Below are 15,591 nucleotides of genomic sequence, written 5' to 3'. Positions count from 1 at the left end.
GAAATGGAACCCAGCGTAGTTGCAATAAGGTACGTAAATGAACGACTGATGTGGATAGATTTGACAGTGTCTAGCAAGAAAATTAGGATTGTGTCAGTATATTCGCATTGTGAAGGGACAGATCAAGATAAGATGGATAGTTTTTATGACGCACTCAGTGACGTAGTTGTTAGAGTAAAGGACAAGGACAGTGTTCTGCTCATGGGTGATTTTAATGCCAGGATTGGAAATCAAACAGAAGGGTATGAAAAGGTTATGGGAAAATTTGGAGAGGATATGGAGGCCAACAGAAATGGGAAACAACTCTTGGATTTCTGTGCCAGTATGGGCTTAGTAATCACAAACTCCTTTTTTAAACATAAGAACATTCACTGGTATACTTGGGAAGGCAGGGGAACCATATCTGACATTGACTGTATAATAACAGATCAGGAATTCAGGAAGGCTGTGAGGGACACACGTGTATTCAGGGGATTCTTTGATGACACTGATCACTATTTAATCTGCAGTGAAATTGGTATTGTGAGGCTGAAAGTGCAGCAGGTCAGGTCCACATGTAGGAGGATAAGAGTGGAGAAACTTCAGGATGAGGAAATCAGGCACAAGTACATAACAGCAATCTCAGAAAGGTACCAGTTAGTTGAATGTAGTCAATTACAGTTATTGGAAAAGGAATGGACAAGGTACAGGGACACAGTACTAGAAGTGGCTAAAGAATGTCTTGGAACAGTAGTGTGTAAAGGTAGGATGAAGCAAACAGCTTGGTGGAATGGCACAGTCAAGGCAGCCTGTAAAAGGAAAAAGATGGCGTATCAAAAATGGCTACATACTAGAACTCAGGTAGACAGGAAAGTTATGTTGAAGAAAGAAACAAAGCCAAACAGATAATTGCAGCATCCAAGAAGAAATCTTGGGAAGACTTTGGAAACAGGTTGGAGACTTTGGGTCAAGCTGCTGGAAAACCATTCGGGAGTGTAATTAGCAGTCTTCGAAAGGGAGGTAAGAAGGAAATGACAAGTATTTTTGACAGGTCAGGAAAACTGCTGGTGAATGCTGTTGATGCCTTGGGCAGATGGAGGGAATATTTTGAAGATTTGCTCAATGTAGGTGAAAATACGATCAGTAATGTTTCAGATTTCGGTGTACAATGGGATAGGAATGATGATGGAAATAGGATCACATTTGAGGAAGTGGAGAAAATGGTCAATATATTGCAGTGCAATAAAGCGGCTGGGGTGGATGAAATTAAGGCGGAACTCATCAAATACAGTGAAATGTCAGGTCTTAAATGGCTACACAGGATAATTGAAATGGCGTGGGAGTTGGGACAGGTTCCATCAGACTGGATGAAAGCAGTAATCACACCAATCTTTAAACATGGAAACAGAAAAGATTGTAACAACTACAGAAGTATCTCTTTAATCAGCGTTGTGGGTAAAATTGTCTCAGGTGTTGTTGAAAGGAAAGTGCAAGTATTAGTTGAGGACAAATTGGATGAAAATCAGTGTGGGTTTAGGCCTCTTAGAGGTTGTCAGGACCAGATCCTTAGCTTACGGCAAATAATGGAGAAGTGTTACGAGTGGAACAGGGAATTGTATCTATGCTTTATAGATCTAGAAAAGGCATATGACCAGGTTCCTAGGAGGAAGTTATTGTCTGTTCTACGAGATTATGGAATAGGAGGCAAACTTTTGCAAGCAAGTAAAGGTCTTTACATTGATAGTCAGGCAGCAGTTAGAGTTGACGGTAAATTGAGTTCATGGTTCAGAGTAGTTCGAGGGGTAAGACAAGGCTGCAACCTGTCTCCACTGTTGTTCATATTATTTAAGGATCATATGTTGAAAACAATAAACTGGCTGGGTGAGATTAAGATATGTGAACACAAAATAAGCAGTCAGGCAAATGCGGATGACTTAGTTGTGATGGCAGATTCGATTGAAAGTTTGCAAAGTAATATTTCAGAGCTAGATCAGAAATGTAAGGACTATGGTATGAAGATTAGCATCTCCAAAACGAAAGTAATGTCAGTGGGAAAGAGATACTAACGGATTGAGTGCCAAATAGGAGGAACAAAGTTAGAACAGGTGGACGGTTTCAAGTACTTAGTATGCATATTCTCACAGGATGGCAACATAGTGAAAGAACTGGAAGCAAGGTGTAGCAAAGCTAATGCAGTGAGCACTCAGCTACGATCTACTATCTTCTGCAAGAAGGAAGTCAGTACCAAGACTAAGTTATCTGTGCACCGTTCAATCTTTCGACCAACTTTGTCGTATGGGAGCGAAAGCTGGGTGGATTCAGATTACCTTATCAATAAGGTTGAGGTTATGGATATGAAAATAGCTAGGATGATTGCAGGCACTAGTAGATGGGAACAATGGCAGGAGGGTGTCCACAATGAGGAAATCAAAGAAAAATAGGGAATGAACACTATAGATGTAGCAGTCAGGGCAAACAGGCTTAGATGGTGGGGGCATGTTACACGCATGGGAGAAGCAAGGTTACCCAAGAGACTCATGGGTTCAGCAGTAGAGGGTAGGAGGAGTCGGGGCAGACCAAGGAGAAGGTACCTGGATTCGGTTAAGAATGATTTTGAAGTAATAGGCTTAACATCAGAAGAGGCATCAATGTTAGCACTGAATAGGGGATCATGGAGGAATTTTATAAGGGGGACTATGCTCGAGACTGAATGCTGAAAGGCATAATCAGTCTTAAATGATGATGATGATGATGATGATGATAATTAATTGAAATTCAAAAATTACTGTAATATACATCATTACAATAACAGAAAGCGGAATTCTCCGCACCAATCATCAGTAATCCATCATGGTGCACAGATGAGTGAAATACTCAGCCACAAAAAACTTTGACAACTTAATTGTTGAAGTGAAGAATCTAATAGATATCAAAATTAACTTCAAATGCAACCTGAAATTATTGCATTTGCTTGACAACTCCTACTACATATAATATTTTACAAATATGTGATTTTATAATGTGTGTGTGACAGTGTGTTTGAATGTATTTAAATGTAAAGCACAGTGTAAAAAAAGAATTACTGGTAGCAAAGAAAACATGAAAGACTGCAGTGTAAAGGGTCAGCATGTTGTCCTTTCTTTCACTGATAAAGAGTGTTGCGAGTGCAAACTAGCTCATTCCACGTTATAGTGAGAGATCACATTTATTGTCTGTAGAACAAGCAAACAACTTCCACCCTCTTCAAAGAACTCGAGGAAATACTGCTTGATAAGTACGTAGAAAACTGCTGATATCTCGACAAGTCACCCTCCCTGTTATTTGAAGACAGTTTCCAATTTGTGCCTTGAAGATGACATGGGGCTACCTTTCAAAATATTCGATTTTTTTTTTTTTTTTTTTTTTTAATGAATTTATCCAGCTGCACTCTAGTGAGTTTTAAGAGGACAGTAAGCACTGGGAAAAGCTTTAAGTTCACAACTAACAAACTAGTTAGCTGCTTCTCCTTGTGCAGTATATCAGAAATTTATAGCTGTTGTTGTTGTGGTCTTCAGTCCTGAAGACCATAGACTCCTTGTGCAGTATATCAGAAATTTATAGCTATGTCAGTCATTACAAGCAACTGTCTGTATACATCATAGAATAGAATGCAAATTCCCAATCAGTAAAGCCAAGGATTTGTGATATTTTGACAAAGAAAACTTTTTTTTTAATAACCGTTCTTGATTTTAAAGGCACGTTATCACCTTATTTTGTTATAGAGCAGGCATGGGCAGCCTTTGGTGCCCCATGGGCCTGATTCACATACAGTATTTACTTAAGCTTGTGGGCTGGCTTGTCACATGACACAACAGCATCACTCCTAGTGCATCAAGTCAAAATTATAGGGCCCGTGACATTACTATTTATGGTTAATGTTTTCACGGTAACATACCAATAGGAATGGCATCTCTTTCCTGACACACTACACCAACAAATTATGCCTCAAAAATATGTTATTGAGAGTACATTCATGTTCACCCCATCTTCAGGTGTTTACATTTATTTACATGTTGTGAACATTGTTTACATTACTTATGATGTTTTACAGCAGTTATCTTAAAAATTTCCATTGCTGTTAGTAAAGAAACAAAGTTCGCAACATGTAAATAAATGTAAACATCTGATGATGGTGCGCCAATCATCTTGAAACGTCGTCATGAAAAAGTGAACAGCTATAAAAGGAGCTGATTGGAGCTAATTCCTTATAAATGACCTTCAGTTTTACAAGTTGCAATTTTCTGATACATTCACAATGGACAAAAATTATTTACTGTTAATGAGAGGAAGAATAGAAAAATAAAATATGGCAATGAGACAGGCAGTCCCTGTTGACAAACAATTAGGAGTAACTTTATGATTTGCAGCCACAGTGTTTTGAAACATCCACAAACACAATTAGCAATCATTTTTAAGTATTTGTTGAAAAATACTTCTGATGAGTGATCTCATAACATGTGCTGTTTCTGTAACACTAATAAATTAGACCATAATTTCTTTTTTCATTTTAAAAAGTTTGAAAGTTTAAATTGCTTGAACTTAACATATGTTGTGTTGGCTGCATTATACAAAAGCCAAACTGAAAAAATGTGAGTGATAGAATGGCGAATATCCAAAAATGCATCGCGGTCAGAGTAAATGTGAGCACCTTACTTTCCCACGAATTTCTTCCACAGACCGGATTAAAACCAGTTGCAGGCCAGATCCAGCCCGCAGGCCACCTGTTGCCCACACATATTGTAGAGTCTACATTGTAATACCATCATCACTGCTGTCTGAGTCTGTGTCCAAATCATCTAACTGTAAATTTATGATGACAGGTTCAAGAATTGTACCCATGTTCACCTCCCTATCAAAGACCACTTCCTAAAGTCTTTCAGCATGCCACTTACAGTCTTCCCACACTAACGGGGATAATGTATTGCTTCATATTAAAGCAGTTCAGTGTCTACAATCTTGTATGTTTTGTTCTTTTCTGCCACATACTCGTTGAGTTGTGCCCAGATTAATCGAATTGAAATATACTGGCAGTACTGTGATGTTAAACTCAAAACAGTGTGATCATGTTCACCGTACAAGTAAATAAAGTTTGAAAGTTTCCTCACTTGATTTGTTTGACATCGCGAATGGCAGGAATCTTCATGAGTGCAGCATAAATTGTGTGGAATATTTTTATTTTTAAGCCAGAGCACAATATCTGCTTTCCTGGTGTCTGAACTCAGTATTTCCTCTCTCACAGTTGAATGATAATTAGCATTGTCTGTTACGATGAATGATTTCAGAGCGAGGTATGCCAAAAATTGTTCAGTGAACCACTTGTTGAAAGTGACAGAATTCATTTCAATGTGGTAGCTATTGCTGTTTTTCTTATCTAAATATAAGTGTGCTCTCAGGAGCAAAGCCAGAAGAAGAGCCAGCGTACACAATAATTATTCGAGACCCTTTTTCTATCAGAACTTCAAAATTGCCAGTGCCAGCACTTGTTTTCCTGCAGCTTTTCCTGGAATGACTTTGATTCACCCATATTTCATCAATATAATAAACCTTTGACTACCCTCTTTTCTTATTTCACGCATTGTTCTCAGGAATGTGGCTCATGCTGCAGCTATGTCACTTCTTTCCATTAAAAGCTTTCTACCATTGTTACTTTAACATATTTCAAACTAATGTCTTCTAAACTCTGTTGCACTGACAAAACACTACCTTTGAACCTATTTTATCACACATGATTGTTACACTTTTTTGTAAAGTCAGGCTTTCACCATTTTAAAGACAGAGTACCTTAAAACATCTTTGTCAAAATCATCCTTTGTGTTGTAGGTTTCATATGATTTCCATGCTTTCCAGGTAACAGGAAACCAACTTTTCCTGACATTTCTACAGCTCCGACACATTCATTTACAATTCATTGTGCATTTCCCTTGCTGACACCTCATGCTTCTGTAGTCCGTCCTTGTGTCAAAATGTCAACAGTAGGAGTCCTGCTTTCAAATTAAAGTTAGAAAAAGCTATAAATGTGGTAAATAATCCCCTTCAGCACCTTGTGAAGCTGTCCTAATTTTTTGGGTATTGCATTAACACATTTACACATCCATATTCAGAGCTATACTGCCACATGAAAATAATATTGACAACTGAGTGAACAATTTGGTCACTGGTTGCTAAAATTGCATTATCACGAAGTAAGACAACAGCACAGCCTGCAGGAGATAGATTCTTATAACTTGTGGCTAGCCACTCAGAAAGGGAGAGAATTTTAGTGACTGCCAGGGTTAATGGAATAGGATGTACAGAACAACTGAAAATTAGGCAGCTTCCCTGCATGAGGCAGACTACAAACATGATAAATGACCCAAAAAATTTTTCACTTTGCAGGTGTTGGTGTGAAAGACATGGAATGTAATATAAAAGATGTAGCTCATATGGTAGTCAGCCGCATCAACACGAGGCTTTCAGAGAACAGATTAATGCCTAACTGTTATAAAACAGAGTGCTTACAGTTTCAGACATGGAACTGAAATTTTTTTCATCCAATGGGGTCAAAAAGTTAATGAAGTTGGCCATTTTAAATTTATATGACTTAGAATAGATATAACTCTTTCTTGGAAGATACTATAGTATTTTCCTTGGTAATATCTGTTCAAGATCCTGCACAAAAACTGAATGATGCTATCTTAACTACGAGAATGATCGCCATGGTCTCTGAGACTGAAACACAAAGGCTTACTTTCACCCTATTACCTCATATGGTGTTACATTTTTGGGTAATTCTGTGCACCTGCCAAGAATATTATATTCTTAGTTCAGAAAAAGCCAGTTGAACTGATCTTTGGTGTCAGTTGGCAAGCTTTGTGTAGACTTCAGACTCATTCAGAAGAAACTGCAACATTCATTCTGCGAACACTAGACATCAAAAGAAAATGCATTTGGATAACACTTCCATAAGCATTGTACAGAGAGGAGTACACTGTTTAAAAGGTTTCATTTTCAGTATGCATCCAGCAGAACTGGAAAAAAAATCAAAGTTGAAAGGTTTCCTAATGGTACACTCCTTCTGTTCTGTACAGGAATTCCTCACAGTAGTTGAGAACTTTTTTTAAATGTGTTGTCTATGCATACAATCTTAAATTTTTTTGTGTTTTATTAATTCTTTAATTCTTTTGCTTATAACTTTAGTCATCATTCTGTAAACTGTTGTACTGACTCGATCCATCACCAAGCAGCTCTGGCTTGCTTAGTCCCAAAGAATCTCACAGATAAATAAACAAAAATAAATTATTAGGTATCACCAGACTGTAGATCAATTAACCAAAATCCTCAGTTCTGCATGCTCTGTGCTTAGAAATCATTCCCATTGTCTTGCCATGCAGACAGGACTGTTAGTGTACTTTGACTCAATACTGTCCTATGACACAATCTTCCGAAGTGTGTAACACTGCCTGACAAAAAGTGAAGCACCCAGAAGGAGAGGAGGTAACAAAATGAAACTTAACTGGTTGAGACGATATATGGTGCAGTTTCAGTGATCACAAAATCAAGTCAAATTTACAGAGAAGTTGGCTGAGCCCACTTATCAATATCACATTCACCTCTTCAGCCCATGACCCGTGCAGTAATTCAGTTGGGAAGGGTGTCATAAAGCCGTACAGCGGCTTACAGCCCTCTCCTGAGTGCAGCTGGCCCACAACTGTTGTAACTGGTCATTGATATTCTGGATATTAGCTCTGGGACGGAGGTACGTGAGTTGGTCTCGCACATGTTCTATTGGGGACAGATCTGGGGATTGTGCTGGCCGTGGTAGTGCCTCAACATCAGGCAGACAGTTCATACAGACATTTGGCAAGTGTGGATTAGCATTGTGTTGTTGAAAAATGACAACATGATACATAAGAGGCAATACGTGAGGACGCAGGATGTCTGCGACGTACTGTTGTGCCACCACAATTTTCTCAGCAGCTACCACCCATGAGTTAAGTCATACCCAATGGCTCCCCATGTTGGGACACCAAAACTAACATCACTTTGCCTCTCCAAAACTTCGGAAAAATGGGACCTATCCCCAGTTCACCACTCTACTCACTGACAGTGGTCATTCAGGTTAGTTTAATAACAAGGGTGGATTTAGGATGAACTATATAATTCACTACTATAATACTAGTATACTAATTTCCACACAGACTCTGAATCATTATGTAGGGTTCAAGACGAAGTTCTATACTCTGAACAATTGCCGAACTCAACGCAACACCATTCATCAGTGGTCCATGCTTCCTGGTCATGGCATCACTCCAGATGCAGCAGTTTGTGATGTGGTGTTAACAGCAGCCTACATATGGGATCCTAATTCCGTAGTCCAGCTGCTGCTCATCTCCAGCCAATGGTGCGAATGACACAAAGTGTTGTGGGTAACCCGTTGCTTGTTCTCTAAATGCAGGTACAGATGTAAAGAGGTTACATTGTGCTTGGTGCACAATACAATGATCATCCCTTTCTGTCATCGGAAATGGTTGACTGGAATCTTGACCATGAGTACGCCTTCACATTCCCATGAAGCCCAACATACAGCCACTGTCACATCCAAATCCCCACAAATCTGTATATTGTGTAATTCAACCAGCCAGCCAAATGGATATCCACAATGAGCCCCTCCCAAGCTCTGCCAGGTACTGATAGTGCTGCCCCACAAGAGTATGCAGCACCTCTATGTCCTTCACAGTGACCACTCAATATTTGATACTGTTCATGCCCCTTATAAACTGTACCAGGCCTAAACATGAATAGCAGTAATGCACTCCGGTGACCATTACACCTGTCACTGAGAAATGCAACTCTAATCATTTATGTATCTGCCAATGTTACACTTGTGTACAAAGTTACATTCACATCCAATCATGTATTCTGAGTGATTCACTTGTTTTTGTCAGGCAGTGCATTATGTAGAATTGATAATTGAACATGGAGAAGCTTCTTCAGGGATCTAACAGTTCTTATACTGACATGGTAATACATATACACCCTAATGATATTTGTATTTGATAACAAGAGTGGATTTAGGATGACCTATATAATTCATTACTATAATACTAGTATACTAATTTCCACACAGACTCTGAATCATTATGTAGAGTTCAAGATTAAGTTCTACACTCTGAACAGGGTGTCTAATAGGTTGCTTGTAGACATTAGGTAGGAAACTGAAAATACCCAGAGACATTTACAATAAATAAAAAGAATACCTCATTAGCCAGTTCTTCTCCAATTTATTAAAATATTTGGATTAATTGATGTAAATACTACCTGACTCTAGTATTAAACATGTGTTTCATGAGGTATTGTATAAAACAACAGTTGAGACATATAAAATAAGAAGCAGCTTTTGTTTTCCAAAGTAGTTCTTTTTCTCATAATGTACAAATACAGCGGAAAGTAATCAAGAAATAATTTCCTTAATTATCACTGTGAGTAGATTATCACTAATTGTCATTTGTTGTTAGTATACTTTACAGAACCCAGCAGTGGCAACTTCTGTCCTGTTAATATAATACTTGTTAAAATAATTTTCATTTTTTTAAAATTTCATGTGTTATATAATGTAATGTGCTTCAACTTAAGCCGTCATCAAAATCTGTCAGTTACATTTCATGGGTAATTAATTAGTGCAATTATGATTATGGACTGATTGTAACCACTTGATGTCATTTATTGACAACAATGTGAAAATCTGTTCATTCTATATCCTTGAAGGTTCTCTTTCAAGGTGAGAATTGCAAGTACAATATGTGAATGAATGAATTAACAAATGCTCACCAAGATGTAGTATCCTGCCTTAAAACCCGGTGTTTACTGTGAATGTATGAATTCGTAAGCCCTAGTAATGTTTCTCTCTTGATTTCCTACATGATATGCGCTTATCTCTTGTTTATATGCATAAGTATTTTTTTATTACTTCATTGCCAACTTCGATGTAGCAACTTTTAGCAACCATTAATATCTGTTTTCGTGCTAGTTAATGCATGTACTGTGCTCTTATTTTCTATAATTTTTAACTGTCGACATTTAAAATTCATACATTATGAAGATAAATAATTCAAAGTGGTTTTAGCTTCTACACATGATTTGTCACAAAAATTTGTGTGCACAAGTCACATAATTCATTATTTAAGGTCAAATTATAAAGACCCTTTCTACATCTATTTTCATTACCGGGGTTTTAATTGTGATGGCCATGCTAAGTGTTTGGCTGCAACCATAAAAAACTTCATAGCATCTGTAATTAATGCTTACCGCCTTGAAAATTTACTGTAAAACTGTAAATCCTTGTTTGTTCTCATTGACAGATTTGAGAAGGCAAAGAAGAAGATTGCCAGCAAATATGATGAAATAGAGCGCAGTTTAATAGAAGAATTTGTCCGCGCACATCGCTCTGATAACAGAGTTCGCATGAAAGAAATTGCGTCAACTCTTTCCCACTTTAAGGGATACTCACAGTGTGTAGATGCCTTCATAGAACAGAGCCAGATGGTGTGTATTTAGTTCTATATTTAGGTGATGTATGAGCGATCTGCAAAACAACACAAAATGCTGTTTGTTATTCTTTCTTCTCTCAATTCAGGACTAATGTAACCATTGGCATGTTATCTTTTGGTTACGGGCTTCTATGTGATTGTATCTTGCCCCTGCAATACATCATTGAGGACAACAACAACAACAAAAATCTGCCGAAAGCATGCACTACATTTTATGAACGTTGTTAAAAATATGAAATTTCAGCAAAATATTTCTACCAGTCAAACACAAGAAACAAATAACTTTTACTTTAATAAATGAAAGCGTAAAAAGTTGTCATTACTAGGAAATGTCTCTCTCTCACACACGCACACGCACACATGACTACTGTCCCTGGCTGCTCAGACCAGATTGCTGTCTAGCTTGAGTTGCTAGAGATAGCAGTTGTGTGTGTGAGGTGTGTGTTTATCTTTTCTGATGAAGGATTTGGCCAAAAACGAAATGTGTAACAGTCTTTGCATTGTTCCTGTCTGCAACTCAGCATGTCATCTTTACAGTGAGTAGCAGTGTGTCCTTTTCATAATTGTTGAAATTTCAACCTGGACCTTCCATTTTTTAACTAAAAACTCTTGAGTCCATGTTACTTTCGTAAACAAACGACACAGATCAAAGTGTTGACAAACAGTTTAGCATCCACAGTATATGCTCCATATGTTTAGATGTAAGTTACTAATATATGTGTAACAACTGTGCACAAATTATTTTTATCTTGAAGAAACTCTTCCACTTAATCATTCACTAAAAACTAATTTTTATCTGTTTCCTGCTTTTATCCATAAACCAGTTATGTCCTCTGAAGCACTTTACCTCTGGTTTGTTTACAGTTACATGTTTCTTCGTTGCAGGTTCATAATGTCTTCCACTCTGAGATCGAAAATGAGCTCATAGACGCCCTATGTGTGGAATCAACACCTCTGAATAATTTCTGGTTCTTCAAATATTGATTACTTCTTACTTTATATCATCTCATGATTTCTTGAACACAAATTAAGCATTGGATTGAATTTCAATTCAGTGTCTTGACTTGCGTGTCAGTCCATTACATCTTACTAAATGACAGTACTTGATACATGAGAGAGAGAGAGAGGGGGGGGGGGGGAGGAGGGGGGGTGAAAGAGAGTGCACAATTATGATTACTAGAGCTATTGAAACAGCAAACAAGTGTGTACAAATTCGTGTCCATTGGGTACTCTAGTGTGTGCTTAATGTTGTTAGCAGCTTTGTGTTCCAAGTTGACACAAATAAACTGCCAAAGCGAGAAATACGGAAAGATTTTAAAAGGGGTATACAGGAGTAGTATATAAAAAATCAGACTATTTTGTGCAAGCTTTCATCCAATTATATTTTCCATTTTCAATGAGTAATGTGCCCTTAGTATATCTTGTAATTACAGAAATGTTATGAAGAAAGTGCTTAGATCACTTCACATGACTGAATATTGTAATTTTTTCTTTGAGTACTATAAATGAGTAGTTACCAATTATCACAAAATTGCTGTCCCAGTTGGTTAGTTTATAATTATTGTTGCAGGGTGCATTTCTTGGCAAAGATGTTTTTAGAGATGTCATCCCTTTATGTGAAAAAAACTTTACAATCATGAAAGAAGTTTTCAGCAATCCTGAACAAGTTATGGCCAAATTTGTTCTCAACATTTATCGGCCAAAGTTGAAGGTAAGTTTGTAATTGTTTTACTTTTTTATGTACATCTTTGTATTCACTGGCCAGCTCACATGTTGATGCCTCAAATGTTAGACTACTTCATAAGTACATTCTTCCTGCTACTTTAAAAATTGTCACTAGTTTTACTCATAAGTGTTAGTTTTTAAAATATAGTACATATGCCATGTTCCTTCAGTCCATTCATGAAAACAGTTATTGTCATATAATGTTTAAATTAATAACTAGCTGTATATAGAAAACACATTCAAAATTAAAGAAAACACAAGCTCAAACTTCCAGTAACAGTACCATCATATGGGTAACTGGTTATTCTTGATCTCTCTATTCCATTGTTTGTATGTCCTGATGAAATCTTTCACTTTAATTTTCACTGAATTATTTAAGTTTCTATGAAAGACAAGCCAACAAACTATTCAAATGACATATTTTTATATTGCAAATGTATTTTTTTAATTTATTTTACTATAAATTAACGAAATGTTGCCAGACACTGCAAGTCAGTTGTATGTTAGATGTACTCAAAGTAATAAAAGTTTCTGAATCGCAGAAAAAGATGTAAAAACAAATGTCCAAAAAACTGAAAAAACTTCCTCTTCATCATACTGTGTAGAATAATTCAGTAACAAGAGAAACATATGAAGTGATTGCTATTGATTTTTCTGTGCTTAATGGCATCTGCTCAATAACTTTTATATTTGCTACATTCACTGTATCGTAAGTGAACCAGTAGTCTGTAGTAAACATAAAAATACACTGAGTTTAAGTATCATTGACTTAGCGGTTGCTTATCTATATAAATAGAATAAACAATATTATTGTTATGAGGCCAGATTGCTCTCACGTAATACAAGATGGAAGGAAGGAAGATTACGGTTTAATGTCCCATTGGCAGTGAGGGTTATAAGTCCCAGGGAACCAGTTGTTATAGATAAAGTGTATGGAAAGAAATTGACCCTGTCCATTTCAAAGGAAGCATCATAGCAATTGCCTTAAGTGATTTAGGGAAACCACAGTAAATGTAAACTTAGATAGTCAGATGGGATCTGAACTGCCATCTTCTCAAATGCAAATCCAGTGTCTTGGCATTGTTTCACCTTGCTTGGCCAACTAATGTTAGAGCTGTCGAGTGGCAGATGTGCATCTTCAAAGATAAAGGGAGAGAGAAAAAGAAAAGAGTGGTGTGGAAAAGTAACAAGGTGACAGTGAGGTAAGGATGTCAATATGGTATGACGACAGTAAGGGAGACAGGTAGGTGTAGGAAAGGGAACTAGAATAGGAATGAGCAATTAATCGCGGTTAATCATAATTATTCTGGTAACTGATTATAGATATACTGGTAGTTCTTTCACATCAGATAATTTTACGTACTCGATTATTCTTATGATTAATTATTTCAGTTTTTCCATTTTTGTTGTAATGGATCTTGAGTGTTGACTTGCTGTTCATAGCTTCATGTCTCAGAGAGAAATTGCAAGAACAGTATCAAAGACACTTTCAGAACATTTAAAAGTCCAGCACGTTGGCATTGTGCACAATTCCAAGTTCTCAGTTGAAGCAGCTCCATTTTCAAGATCCCTTGGGAGTAACTACTGCCATTGATAACCTAAATACCATTGTTCAGAACAAGCACACATAGAAAGTAACTGAGGTTGAAGAACCACAAATATAGTTATTGGCTACTGCAGAAGATGATTTGTGTAGCATTCATGATATATTGGTTTCAGTACAGGAGCAGCAGAGCTGTACCACAGTAACAGCAGATAACCAGGATTCAGTCTCTTAATTTTGACTCTATTTACATCAACCTGTAATCAACCGAAAATGACCTCCTCTGCAGTTCTAGAAAGACAATAAGACAGTGTATCCTTTTTTACTAAAATGTAGACTTTCACAGCCGGAAATATCATGTCCATTATAATTATCCGGGCTGTTATGCCGTGGTCGGTTGACGAATTCTGTGTCGATTCCCAACGTTTCGTGTCCGACTGCGGGAGACGTCTTCAAGGGGGTCTGTAGCTCAATGGAAGGTCCAACACACCCACTGGCTCGCTACTGACTGCCGCTAAATTCCCTGTCCGCGCGCTCCCACGCCGCGGCGTGACGTCACGTGTTTTGAAAACGTCAGTGCAATTGGCCGCTGTCTGTCGCCGTCGATCGCCATTGCCATCACCCAGTAGTGGGCGGGTGGTACACATCTTCTTTAACACCGGCATCCATATGCCGTTTAATTTCACACCCTCCTCCTTACGGTTTAAATTATTAGGGTGTTTAGCGATTTCGATTGCCTCCCTGTAGAGCCTTTCGTAATATCCGCTTGTGGCTGCTAGTACTTGCGTCTCCTCGAAATGAATATTGTGGTTCCCTGGCTGGAAAGCATGCTCCGCAACAGCTGATCGTTCCGTTTCTCCTCTTCTGCAATTTCCCTTATGCTCTTCCAAACGTTTAGAAACAGTTCTTTTAGTGGTACCCACATAAACATCACCACAGCTGCATGGGATCCTATACACTCCAGCTTTTTCCAGTGGTTTGCAAGCGTCCTTGGCAGGCTTAAGGTATTCCTGTATCTTCCTCGTGGGCTTGTAATTTACAATAGGTGTGGCAGAGGAAGAGATGAAGACTTACAGATGAAAATTTATGAAGTAACTTGAGAATAAGCTAATCAAATGATTATCAGAACTTTCTTAGGGTGAACACTTGCTCGGTTGATGTAGTCTTGCAAATGGCTGCACTTGTCAGAAAAATACCAGTCAATTGCGAGATGCTATTCCTGAAACTCAGCACCTGTCCATTATTATATGTTATTTGGCTGCAGGAAACTCAACTGAAGACCTACTTCCAAACCCCATTGTTTGAATTGAAGACCTAAAATGCACAAGTGCAGTATCACCATAGTCAATGAGCCTAATTATGGCGGAAATGTGCAGAGGAATTATAGAAAGACCGAAACATTATATATAGTATATTTAATGCTTGAATTTGTGGTTACATTTGAATTAGAAGGGATTTCTTGCTCTTACAAAAGTTAATGACATCAAATGTACCAAAATGTAGGGTCCTTTAGCCCATCAGTTCCATTGCACTTTCCATAATTGGTCTGAAATGAATGTTTAATTTTTTACCAATTGTAGCTTACCTTTGTCCAGACACATCCCAGTATTTTCTGCTGACGGTTAGTTTAGTTGTTTGAGTTTATACACCATAATGCTGGTCTTCCAGTACTTCTAAAATAAATGTGCGTTCTACAGGTTAGTAGCCATTTCCACAATTTGATTTTCATAATGCAACAAAGAGTCCAAAATAAGCAGTCTGGCATGTACAGGATTTAAC

General features: G+C 37.7%; 1 protein-coding gene across 1 annotated transcript in view; it reads left to right on the top strand.

Annotated features, from left to right (window-relative positions):
- Nucleotides 1-15,591, top strand: part of LOC124620254 (exocyst complex component 5) — a 108,807-nt gene that overhangs the window by 15,252 nt on the left and 77,964 nt on the right. Inside the window, exons 6-7 of the mRNA XM_047146958.1 lie at nt 10,356-10,539; nt 12,115-12,255. Of these exons, the coding sequence (XP_047002914.1) occupies nt 10,356-10,539; nt 12,115-12,255 (325 nt within the window). The remainder of the gene's footprint in view (nt 1-10,355; nt 10,540-12,114; nt 12,256-15,591) is intronic.

The sequence above is a fragment of the Schistocerca americana genome, chromosome 1 (genome assembly GCF_021461395.2).
Source record: "Schistocerca americana isolate TAMUIC-IGC-003095 chromosome 1, iqSchAmer2.1, whole genome shotgun sequence".
Taxonomy (NCBI): Eukaryota; Metazoa; Arthropoda; class Insecta; order Orthoptera; family Acrididae; genus Schistocerca; species Schistocerca americana.
Note: the sequence above shows the minus strand (reverse complement) of the source record. Positions and strands in the feature narration are given on the sequence as shown.